The sequence below is a fragment of the Pecten maximus genome, chromosome 18, assembly GCF_902652985.1.
Source record: "Pecten maximus chromosome 18, xPecMax1.1, whole genome shotgun sequence".
Lineage (NCBI taxonomy): Eukaryota > Metazoa > Mollusca > Bivalvia > Pectinida > Pectinidae > Pecten > Pecten maximus.
In genome coordinates this window covers 17,423,584-17,435,703 of record NC_047032.1, presented here as the reverse complement: position 1 = coordinate 17,435,703, position 12,120 = coordinate 17,423,584, and the positions used below count along the sequence as shown (strand labels likewise).

General features: G+C 33.6%; 2 protein-coding genes across 7 annotated transcripts; one reads left to right on the top strand and one right to left on the bottom strand.

The window, feature by feature from the left end:
• Positions 1–4,347: 4,347 nt before the first annotated feature.
• Positions 4,348–8,235, bottom strand: LOC117316426. 3 transcript variants are annotated; one of them, XM_033870991.1, is made up of 6 exons: positions 8,130–8,167; positions 7,628–7,688; positions 7,115–7,177; positions 6,005–6,067; positions 5,842–5,900; positions 4,348–4,999 (listed from the first exon to the last, which is right to left on the bottom strand). In XM_033870991.1, exons 3-6 carry the CDS (start codon positions 7,170–7,172, stop codon positions 4,598–4,600), a joined length of 582 nt encoding a protein of 193 aa, XP_033726882.1. In that variant the 5' UTR covers positions 7,173–7,177; positions 7,628–7,688; positions 8,130–8,167; the 3' UTR covers positions 4,348–4,597. The 3 variants fall into 3 exon arrangements, with proteins under 3 accessions (XP_033726882.1, XP_033726881.1, XP_033726883.1); XM_033870990.1 differs by lacking the exon at positions 7,628–7,688 and having other exon boundaries at positions 8,130–8,235; XM_033870992.1 differs by lacking the exon at positions 8,130–8,167 and having other exon boundaries at positions 7,628–7,824.
• LOC117316428 lies at positions 6,825–10,318 on the top strand. 4 transcript variants are annotated; one of them, XR_004529856.1, is made up of 4 exons: positions 6,825–6,839; positions 7,609–7,695; positions 8,287–8,486; positions 8,706–10,318. XR_004529856.1 is itself a non-coding variant. In XM_033870994.1 (2 exons), the coding sequence occupies exons 1-2, from the start codon at positions 8,391–8,393 to the stop codon at positions 9,021–9,023; spliced, it is 414 nt and encodes a 137-aa protein (XP_033726885.1). In that variant the 5' UTR covers positions 8,186–8,390; the 3' UTR covers positions 9,024–10,317. The 4 variants fall into 4 exon arrangements, 1 of the variants encoding a protein (XP_033726885.1); XR_004529854.1 differs by lacking the exon at positions 6,825–6,839 and adding an exon at positions 6,903–7,089 and having other exon boundaries at positions 8,149–8,486; XR_004529855.1 differs by lacking the exon at positions 6,825–6,839 and adding an exon at positions 6,924–7,089.
• Positions 10,319–12,120: the final 1,802 nt, after the last annotated feature.

The window sequence follows — 12,120 nt, the reverse complement described above, 5'->3', positions numbered from 1 at the left end:
AGCACAAAATAAAAATCTAATTAAATATATGGCATTCATTAATTTCTCATGGGTGGTTTGGTGGTACAGTGATAACATATTCGCCTTTCATCGAAGCGGCCGGGATTCAAATGCCCGATCGGACGTGAAAAGGTATTGGGTCATTTGCCCGATCACGCGGGTTTTCCCCCGGTAAAAATGGAACCAAGATGTAGTGGACTAAACCGTACTCAATTGGTACTATGTAATTCGGCATGTTTGAAGAGAGTTTCGAATTGTAGAGATTTTGATATTACAAGTATATTAAAGTTATGACATAGTTGTATTATATACATGCATGTGATTAGTATCGACACGCAGATCATAAAGCCACATTTTAACAATGTTGTGTCCAATTGTTTCGGCGAAACAATATTATCTATGTAGGATGATTTAACGTTGTTTTTACACGGCTATTACCTTTTCATCACATCATTATATTGTCAACCAGGACAGCTTCAACAGTTAACCGTTTTATTTTACGACGACTGCTGGAAAGGTTGTCTCTTTTAAAAAAGAAGTCGCTTTCATATTCGAGTATTTTGTCATTCCTTTTCCATTGATCAAAATGAGGTCAATAACAGTGATTTTTGATTTTATTGATGAATTCAGGTATGTCGCAAATAGTCTCCGTAGTCCACCTCATCTCATATTCCGCTTCTACATCTGACTCCTCATCGGTGTCCGTACCAGGGAAAACTGCCACTGTCATGAAGTGGACGTCCCCATTCAGAATAATTACTATCCCTTTTGAGGTAATTGTCTATATCGGTAGTGATGGCGCCATCAATAACGTGAGCGATATACTATCCCCATTTCCTCATCAGGGTATTCAACAATCATGTGACCTTCGAGAGGAAGTCTCGCTTGCATTTTTACGCAGGTTGTTAATTTATCTGACACAAGTATATACAGTATGATATACTTTAAATAACAAAGCAGGTATAGGTTATTGCATGGATTTCGAGTTAAAAGGGATTTATTACACCAGGGGCGAGGAGAGGGTGTAATTAATCCCGAGTGACGAGATGTCATGCATTAACTGACTCCTGCATGCTTCCCATCTTAAACTTACCTATGTTAGTATTAACTAGGCACCTTACATATGGCTTAATTTATAACTAGTATTATCCACAACACATGTAACCTTTAAAATAAACACAAGTGTTTTAATGAAGTTTTGAACAATTTTGTCTCGCAGCCATCGCGATGTTTGTTCGAATGTTGTGAATATAAGTACACACAGTCAACCCTGATAACACAGTCTGTCAGCATGCATATATAGACAAAAGGATATTTCAAATAGAGAGAAGTGTTGTGTTCATTAATATTTAACATAAAGTACAATGAGAGGTTTTGGAAAAAATATGGATAAAACTTTTGGATGATTATCCAGATACGGTGCCATACAGGGAAGGTAAACAGTGTATGTTGAACACTTTTTATGTATAAGGAATTATCAATATCTAAGTAATTTCCATCTGCATATTTCAAGAAATAGTAAATTTTAATATTTGGTTTTGCGTACGGAAACTTTTCCAAGAAATGTTTTTTTTTTTTATTCAATAAATTATCATTTAAAATTTCATTTTGTTATTTCTCTTAACTTTTAATTTGTCACTTCATTCATCTGTATCGACTTCATCATCAGTCCCGTAATTTGTTTTATTCATTTTCTATTTGAAGGTTGTAAACTAATGACTTGATGCTTTCCAAGTGATTGACTTATAATGACTATATTCTATTTCTTACACGGTATACTGAGCACACTCCTTTCCATGATCATGGAATCATGATTGGCCATAAAAGGGGAATATGTGTGCAATTGAGCATCTACTTTGATAGTGACAGTACAGAGTGGATCGATACACGTATCGGTACCGTATAGACACCCGACGGACGCTTACAAAACCATCGCTGCACACTGAACCAGAACAAAGCCGACACCCAGCGGAATCACTGTGTTAAAACGGAACGGGAGTTTGAAATATGGCCGAATTACAAGCAAGTCAGAGTCCGTATTAGGCAGAGTTGAAAAACCACTGATAAAGACTGAATGATTCGGGTCTTAATTATTGTACATGTTTAGGCTAATATCCGGATTGGACAAAGTCTGATTTAGACAAATGGACATATTTAGCGATAGATGGTATAATATATAATTTGTGGAGAAACAAGCAGTGTTTCACATGCAAGTTTTGTGGCGAAGTTTGACAAACACAACACAGGCTTCTGTTGTAATTTAGTATCATTGTCATTTTGAGATGTGTATTTTTAGACGTTTTAATGGTTGCGTTATGCTATGTAATTGTTTGTATTGTTAAATTGTTATATGTTTAGAGTTAATATTAAGCGTCATCATATGCCATGTATGGTGAGCATTTTCAATCTAAACATTCTTTTAGTTGTTTGTGACAGAACCGAAGATGCATGAGTTACATCATAGTGACAGAATAATTTGTATGAAAATGTACTCATGGATTGATAATGGACACAGGGCCGGTGTTCTGTGTTCACACAGTAAATTATTTCATCTTATCTAGTATTATTTATTTTTAATCTGATAACTATGATCTACATCATATATGTCTATTGTTTTATTATACTGTTTTGAACTTTATTTGATCAAATGGAATATCAGCACAAACCTTCAAGTAGATCAGGCCTATTGTGGAGAGAAGGTATGTTTAAACCAGTTCGACATTTTTTGTCTCTCAAAATAAGTATTAGATATCATAAAAACATTAGCATAAAAGTTTTGTTTTTAAATAGTAGAATATTGTCACGTTTTGTTTAATATATTATCATATTTACAAAGCATTCTCACTTTTTTTAACCGCCATTGCTGTACAATACAGAATTTTATCATTATTTTTAGCAGACAAAATATTCTCCATATGCTATGCTATGAGAGGCAGCATTTTTTCACAAACTATCAGTCAACGTATTCATCATCGAGACTGCTTTGGGGAAGGCATATACATGTATGTATATATATATATTTCTCTCGGTACAACTACGACAGGAAATTCAAATCTATATCTTCGGATCACCAACGCATAGTGTATATGATACATTGTGCTAATAAATAGATCTATAACTTAGCAACACAAATGACGAAGGAAGACAACTTTTTGACTCGTGTCCTGACCGGGCCTCGAACTCACGATCTACGGCACCCAATCGCCTAGCAAGAAATACCCGCAGCTTATACCGCTGCGCCACATCGGCGTTCTTAAAAAAGAACGTTTCAATAGCGCAGTGATGGTCGGTCCGATACCCTGACATAATCATGGTGGAAGTCGTCTATTAGATGATATGAATACCTGGATCGCAATGTATTTACATACATGGATACGAATTGTACATATATCATAGATATTTCTCTCGGTACAACTACGACGTTGCTAAGTTATATATCTATTTATTATACATAAATATAATTCCCAAGTAGTAATAACGACGTAAATAACGTAAATTGTCGAATTTTCGAGGCAATCTGCCCCTTTATCAAGACACAGGTAAATTACAAACGATCACATATAGACATAGAACATGGAACTGTTACACAAATATAGTGGGTATAAACAACAATAAATATCGTTATGTTGTAAAAACGATCCCCCTCGGCCGATAATTAATTCGCCGAGGGCCTATATTAATTAATTAGAAATCATCTTAGGTGGTGTACAGATGGTAAAAGTGAATAAATAAATAAATAAATAATATAACTAAAAGGTTTAACAAAATAACAGCGCGAGTTGAATCGATGTGATGGCAGCGCGTGCTATGTAGTGAATGTTTTTGTTTTTGTTTTGTGCGCCTAAAGAAGCCTGAGAGGGCAGAAAGGCCCTGCGGCAAAGTCCCGATTTTTGTTATTTTTTTTATAGATTCTCCTTCGCAAGGACATATTTCTTTTTCTATATACATTCTTGTATATATATAGATAATGTAAACAAGTATAATTATTACACTTCAAATGTAGAAATCAGGATTAAACTATATGGAATATAATTTTATTGAGCGAGTTGAGAGTTTAGTACATGAATAATATCTGGTGTATATCAAGTATGGACTCTCCTTGCTTATTGACAGTGTATGACACCGTAATTGCCCGCGTATTGCCTGCCGGCTATGAAAATAAAAACAACTTTTGTTGAGTATATGATGAAGCGGGCTATCTGACCAAATGTTTTCAGAGATAAAAACAAAAACAAAATGCTAGCTAAACGATGCAAGTAAACTTTTTTGCCGACATTGCTGGTCACGTCTAGAATATAAATGGAGCATTTAACTGTTTGGACATGTCAAGTAACAACAATAGTCAAGTAGTCGAGAAATAAGTTTATTAGCACTGTTAAGGTGTCAAGGCAATACAGTTCAACGGTGTTTTTTATCATTATTATTAAATCTGCACTGATTTAAGCATACAGTGTATGCGAATTTAGTCATTTGAGTTAATATGTAATTGCTCTAAAATTCATCAAGTATATCATTGATTGATTGTGAAGTAAGATACAAGCATGTTTTATTTGTTCTGTGTTTGCAACCAATTACAAAACCGGAGTGCGATGAGTGTTCAATATGTCAATGCTTGCCTATCGTTGTTGCCGCCGAGCATCAATCGTTCCTTGAAGAAATTGAGTAAGTGACCACCAAGCCATTTAACACCACTATACACGGTTTGTGTGAAGGTCCTTTTCGTGAATTTCCATTCAATTTCACCGTCATATCTCTTATTCATGATAATACCATTACCACAATTTCCCGCTTGTAATATAATTGTTAAATGTATTAGATACATTACTAGCTCGCAGTTCTGCATCGTACAGTTCAGCTCATTGGTACACAAGCTTTGAGCCTCACGTCCCATCGCTAGTGCTTCCGGGGTTAATTTACTGGCATTTTCACGCAATGCAAAATTAATCGCATGATGATCGATTATTACACATCTGTAACGCACTGTCTCTAGTTGCATGTTCTGAAAAAAAATTAGAATAAGCTTCTTATTTCTTCTTGCATGGTCTGATCTTGAGTTAACTATATACAAGTTAAGGTAACATGGAGTTTTCGTTAAAGGTAGGGCGAAATATGCAATTTGCATCGACAGACATCATGTTGATTTTCAAAATAACTGCTTCAAGATATCGGGAGTCATAATGATTTATTATACATCATTTTAGGTGTTCGAATATGTGAAAGTGGTTTATATCTTAATTAAAATGTTCAAGAAGAATTAAAGAAAAGAGAAAACTATTTTTCTAAACACAAATTGTTTTCCCGCTTGATACTGTCAGAACGTCAGCCCTAATCAAAGCTAATCCTGACTTTAAAAGGTTTTAGTTAATTTAACTGGAATAGTCTACAACATTCATATGATCGGATGCCACGACCAAATCACGCTGTATGTTTGCGTGACTTCAGGAAAAAAACCTGAAAGCTTGTCATATTTTTCAAATCATCTAAGATCATGTCAATTTCTAAAATTAACGCCTGAAAAATACCAGTATCAAAGCGTTTGATATCTATTATGATGAAAGAAAATAATCGACTAAATCGATTTCCACTTAAATAGGTCACCACGTGAGTCATATCTATATGTATATATATTAACTATTGATTTTCATTATATGCTTTGCATGTCACTATGACACATTTCTCCAGGTTGTTGTTGTAATCTGCAAAGTGTTTTCAATGTATGTCTTTTCAAGTCTATGAGATTAATTGGAATTTAGAATATCGTCTTCGATACTGAAAAGTGTTTGTTCTAAGTGAACTTCCTAAAAACCAATGTACGACATCATTATAGAACAGAGAATTTACCTGGACAGGTGAGCCATGCCTCAGAGCAGTTTCGGAACTTGGGAAAGGAATCCAGTTTTCTGTATCAAATGAAAACAAATATATTGATTTTCTTATTGACCATATTAAAGATTCATACTAACATTTTCTTCAAAACATGATTTTCCATTCGTTATGTGCATACCTTTAATTGCAGGGAAAGAATAATTTTCATAGCTTGGGACTGCCTTTGATAAATACTTGTTTTCTGAAAAAGAAATAAGAAAAATATGTATCTATAAAGTGTCTATATGGGGTATAATGTTAAGGTTTGAGGTCCAATTGGGGGGAAAACTAAACTTGTAATCATTCATCCGCTTATTTGTGTGTTTTCTTGTTTGTTTTTCTTATGTTTTTGTTATATGATTTGAAATTCACTAAAACTGTCACAATCCATTCGTATTATTTAATCTATTGCGTATGAACCAAAAATAGCTATTGCGGAGATTATGCGGGAAATGATTTGTTGCATTTGATCTATTTTTAAAGCGAGCCCTTTGATTAGATACTGGGAAAACCTGCGTCACAAATGTGTTTCGTAGCAATAAAAAACGTTCTATAATTAACTCGGATTATTGATGAATCATTACTTGGGATTTCCATCAATGTTGGCAGATCCATGCTAAGGATATCTTGTTCCTTATTTCAGCTTGAAATTAAGGATAAGAAGATTTACCTTTAATGCGTGTTTCTGTAGTGTAACATACTTTAGACGTATTTCATTTCATTTCTGAATTTTAACAAATATGTATATAAGAAAGAACCACTGAGTCATGCTTTAATGGGCCACGCCTCACTTCACCAACTCAACAGATCTGACTTTGTTTCCATATCTACCTGTATCTGATACACCTCGTCATACACAATTTAACAATCCTCTTTAGGATATTTTGTCGTCTGCTTTAAATGTTTCGTAAGATCGGACGATCAATATTGTGGAGTAGTAAAAATACGGAATGAGTCGAATCAAGGACGTATATGTAAGTCACAATCTTTCTTAAAAAATTGTACTTCAAATGTAATGCGTACAGAATGAAAGATGAATCTTATTATTATCTGCGTAAACATATAAATATATATTTCCAATAAATGATTTTTTTGACGTACACACACTCAACGTCGTGATATATTGTACACCTGTAGGCGCGGGGCTGATCTTCCCCGGGTATTCGCGAACAAAGAAGGGTGATTTATGGATACCATTTACAATACGTTTCTTGCTTACAACAGGTAGGTGTTTTTGTTAGTTACATACCTGTACTTGCACGAGAAGGGTTGCTACCATAGCTGGGAGTTGACATCCGATTCCCCATGATTACTAAAAAATGTAAAATAGAATGAATTTGAATAGTTTGTTATATTTGAGTATTATGTTTAAATCTATTCTATAATCCTTCCACCAGCATCGCTCGCTCCGTATCTGTATAGCCTACTGTGGATGAAGGAATTATCAACGAAATAAATGTTTATTATAAGTTATGTTCATCTAAACAACATAGCATAAAATACATCATTTTGTCGTATGTCCTTACGTTGACAATGCTTAGAATTATTCAGTGGGACATTGACTATATATTATCTTTATGACAACCGATACTGCAAGCCTCGATGGCGAGTGATAATCAATAAGGTCATGCACCAGATCAAGCCGCCGTGGCTAGCTAGTTAATAGTATGAATAATCTGTTTACCGAAACCGTTTCGAATGTTTTAAGATCATTTATAATAATTTCGAAATTTATATCAGCAGCGATAGTCATCGTACATACTTTGCGTCGATCGTTAACGTTGTACACAACTGTGACGAGAAGATATCAGTAGAGGGCCTGGCTGTAAGGTATGTAAAGTATCTTAGCTGAAATACGGTTGTCAAATGTTGGACACAGGAATTGATTTTAAAATGCTTAATAAGTCAACACTAATCTAAGCTAAAAAGCGTCCTAGTCAAGTACCCTGCAGTTATGACAATGATATCTTGTTCTCAGCGTTTACGTCCAGGGTAGTGGAACTGCGAATGTGAGTTTCTACCAAAAATTGTATCCCCAATCAAAAACACTCCTTTGACTTATGAGCTAATGATAATTCATTGAATACCATTGCATTGTATTCCTAGTGAAACATTTTAGTCAACTATGTGCAACACTTTTGAACAAAAATACAAATATTGATTGTCTTAAACTGTATACGTCTTTTTTCGTAAATTCCTATCTTCAAATATGCACAATTAAGTAATATATTTTAAGTTTTAAACTATAACAAATTGTTACGTACCTTTAAATAATTTCAACAGGTGTCAACAAACACGTTCCTTTCGACCCAGACTTTGAGAGTTTTGCGGAAAGGAAAGCAATGCCTTTTAAGATATAAAATATATATGTACGTGAAGTTATTTATAGACTACATAAGGATTTCCTGGATGTATTTATAGAAACAAAACATGGATTTAGTCACTGGGGAAACCGGAATATTTTAACATCTACGTCTTAATAGCTCTGTACATTGAACGTCTATAGTGTTGTTGAGCTAACCAGGATGGATCACAAGAGTTTGGAAGCACCTCCCAGGGAAAGTTTAATTGCTCCAATTTCACATAGGAATAACGACGTAGAGCAGGAATGTATATTTAACGTAAGTACATTAATGATTTGTAACTTTTCATTGTACGGATTAATTTCAGAATTTATTTAAATTATTTGCTTATGTCAGCATGTTCATATGTATGTATATATTTAGTATTTGTGTTTTACTTCTGACAGTATATAAAACCCATTGATTTGCTTAGAAAGGAACTTTGCTATATGAAAACACTTCCTCGTATTGTAACGCTTGTGTATACATATATTTCAGGATCACAGAGAAACGATTAATGAATTCAATAAAAGACAGCTAGGACGGCTTATAATCAAACATTGCGGTAATGAAGGCTCGGAGGACAATGAAGAAAAGGGGAGCATGCGCAGATTACTACAGGAAGCAATCGACTACCTACCAAAAGAGAGAGAATTAATTTGGAAAAATGCCAAAGTGACTATTTATGATATCAAAGGAAACTCGCTGGAAATTACAAGTGGTAGTGGAATGAATGAGTTCTTTATTCACCACAATATAAAGGGAGAAACAACTATCGTTAAAAAAGAAAACAAAGGATTTTGTGTGATATCCTAATTGTCTCCTTTTGAGTAAAAACAACAAATATATTGATAATGTAAACGTAACAAGTGATGGAGCCGGTATACATTCATTTCATATTTACTATGATGTAAATAGAAAAGCAAGGGATGCTTAAATAGCTATTGTATTCAGTCAGAAAGTCTACTAAAAAGACATGTTCTAAAACCATATTACACTATCGCTGGTTTCAATGGATGTGTTTATCTAAAATGGTTTTCATGTGGTTAAATAAAATATGATTTTTTGGGGTTTTTTCTTTGTTTTGTTTTTTTGTTTTTGTTTTTGTTTTTTATTTTATTTTAAAGAACATTTTTGGAGTCTTAAAGTTTATCTTATTTGATAATCAACTCCTGATTATGGAAAACAAGAACAACAACCTTATTTGAACAGAAAATCCGTACTACACTGGCAAAGTATTAAAAAATGCAAGATGATATATATTTTTCTATTAAACACAGTGATTATAAAACAGATCAACCAGGCAAACCAAGCCTATTGGTTAGAGAACGGATAGTAATTAGTAATTATAGACATATATTTTAAAATATTTATCATGACAACTAACAAATTACTAGTAAAAACATTGTTCAAAATTCGTAAATCACGTTTAGTTTTATCTATTTTCGGATTTACAAATAAATTCAGTATTTAAAACGTCATTCCTGTACAATACAGGATTATTTAAATATTTTAAACAGAAGACAAGAATTACACACTACATGTTCGAAGAGACGGTTAACAACACCGCTCACCGGAACACCGCAATAACCATTATGACCAACACACATCCAGAAGTGGCCGACAATAATTGTGCACTCAGGCACTGAATTGCGTGCATAGCATAACAGTTATCTTTTTCCGATTAAAATAATACACAACATGCATATAGCTTACTATATCATTTGAGATGTTACTGCAACGCGCTTCACGTGACATGCTACAATAATAATAATAATTCAAGAATTTACAGACCACATCTAGCATACATCCACGTGAGTAAAACATCTTATTACAATCGAAATTCAGTTTTTAGTGTCAGAAATAAAAATATATGAAATATATTGGATTATTTGGAATTCTAGCGTGATGATTTTTATACAGAGTGGAGTTTTATTTTCTTTAAAGCCGGATTTGGGCCGAAATATATATTCTGAATGACTTATTAGTTCTGTTTGTGTGTGTTTGTATGTGTTATGATTTAATTTTAACTAGAAATGTTATCGATTTTTCGTAATTATACCATCGTATTTTGTATGTTGTAACAAGTGCATTAAACACACAAATACTCTGCTATGTGGGGATTTTGTTTTGTTTTTTTTTGTTTGGTGTCTTTTTTTTTCTTTTTCTTCTTCTTTTTTTACAATATAACAACAAACACGTCGGTTGTCAATAATTGAGCATTTATTAAAATGTCAGCTATTTGCTCACAAACCAAAAAATAGGGGATGCACAACGCCACAAACTTGAAACGTAATGTTTTATACAATAGTTAGTGTTTGTCATTAGATCCTCATGATTTTCGAAAAAAAATCCAGAAAGAACGTTTATAGTGTGATACATTATGATATAACGTTTAGATTTGTTCATATAGTGAAAAGATGTTTATTTTTCTATATAAGTCTATTATATAATCAACAAAGCTCTCCAATTATAATCATCAATTAGATTTTTGAAGAGGGAACAAAAACAGTACATTGCCTCTAGCCTCAATGTAGTAATCGCTTGAATTATACGAAACAAAGCACGTCGCATTAAAACGCATTATATAATAAATGGAGGATATTGAATGGTTCCCCGTTTAATATTACATATTTTACGAGTATAGCAGAATATCGGTATTTTCACGAGTGCGTGTGAAAAATATCGAAATATTCTGTCACACGAGTGAAATATATGTTATATTAAAAAGGAAATCATTCGATTTTCTTTTTATTGCTTTTTATAAAATTGAAAACCGAAGTAAAATAAAAGTGTCAAAAAGTGTGGGAATGAGTAATATAATTAATGTTGTCATATCTTTGTGACGTTACTTCACGTTAACTTGACGGCGCAATTTTTGAAAGAACTGATCAACGCAATTTAAGCATTTTCTGCTTTTATCGAAGAATAAGTGCATGCATAGCTAACATCAAGTGAATGTTTTGGCAATACCTAGTCTGAATTTTTCAGAAAAACAGCAAAATAACCATTTTTTCTCTCTTCGCTTCCATTGGAAAAATCGGCAAGTTTCACTTAGATGAATACAAACTTGTTTCCACTGCAAAACTTATATTTTCACTGCTTATTGCTGCAGTAAAAATATAAGTTTTATTTGTTTGATAAATTTCTATATTTCACTGGCAAAAAAATATAATAAAAGCTAATATTTATATACAAGCGTGAAATCAGTTTTACGCCATGAGTTTATAATAATATCCCAGACGAAGCATTTCGTGATGACTTCATAGCTTATGTATATGTTATGCCTATTTCTATACCTGAAGCTGTGAGACTTGTTTATCTGATAAAGGTTTACCCTATTAAACCTTATTGCATATGAATAGAACCATTTGTGCCTGAGATGTGTTTGGCTGTCCTGGACCAGTTATCTACTTCACCGTTTACAAGTAACTGATATTGAAGTAGATGCAAGATAGAAAGTATTCACAATCCATAGATATACTTTTCACCAAATGAATACTTTTTATTTGTTAGTGTTGAAGTCTTAATTCATATAAATTCCTACAAAATGCAAGCAAGGAATTTGAAGGTCAGACTACAGACAAGCATTTGATAAAGCGTTATTTGCGGTTGGTCGGGTAGGACAGTTGTATATCAATTATGTCCCGTAAGTGATTCCATACAACAACCAGTGACCTCCAAACAACATCAACATACACCTGAGCTCGCCTGACACGTGTGCACACGACCGTGATACGCATGAGCGACAATATGTCCCTGCACGACACCAGGACAGGTACTCGGAAACAGAACTTACACATAAGCTGGATGTGGGTTTTTTTTTAACGTGTGGACTCCAGAATAAACTTTTGAACCCGGATTTTGTTACTTTAATCAACAGATACACTGTATGATATATGCATATGTGTAT

Excerpts from the sequence above, each read along its gene's own strand:
- LOC117316426 (XM_033870990.1), bottom strand. The coding sequence starts at position 7,172 with ATGGGGAATCGGATGTCAACTCCCAGCTATGGTAGCAACCCTTCTCGT. Across the intron at positions 6,068-7,114 it reads CCCTTCTCGTGCAAGTACAG|AAAACAAGTATTTATCAAAG; the intron begins GTATGTAACTAA and ends TTTCTTTTTCAG. Across the intron at positions 5,000-5,841 it reads GGCATGGCTCACCTGTCCAG|AACATGCAACTAGAGACAGT; the intron begins GTAAATTCTCTG and ends ATTTTTTTTCAG.
- LOC117316428 (XM_033870994.1), top strand. The coding sequence starts at position 8,391 with ATGGATCACAAGAGTTTGGAAGCACCTCCCAGGGAAAGTTTAATTGCT. Across the intron at positions 8,487-8,705 it reads AGCAGGAATGTATATTTAAC|GATCACAGAGAAACGATTAA; the intron begins GTAAGTACATTA and ends CATATATTTCAG.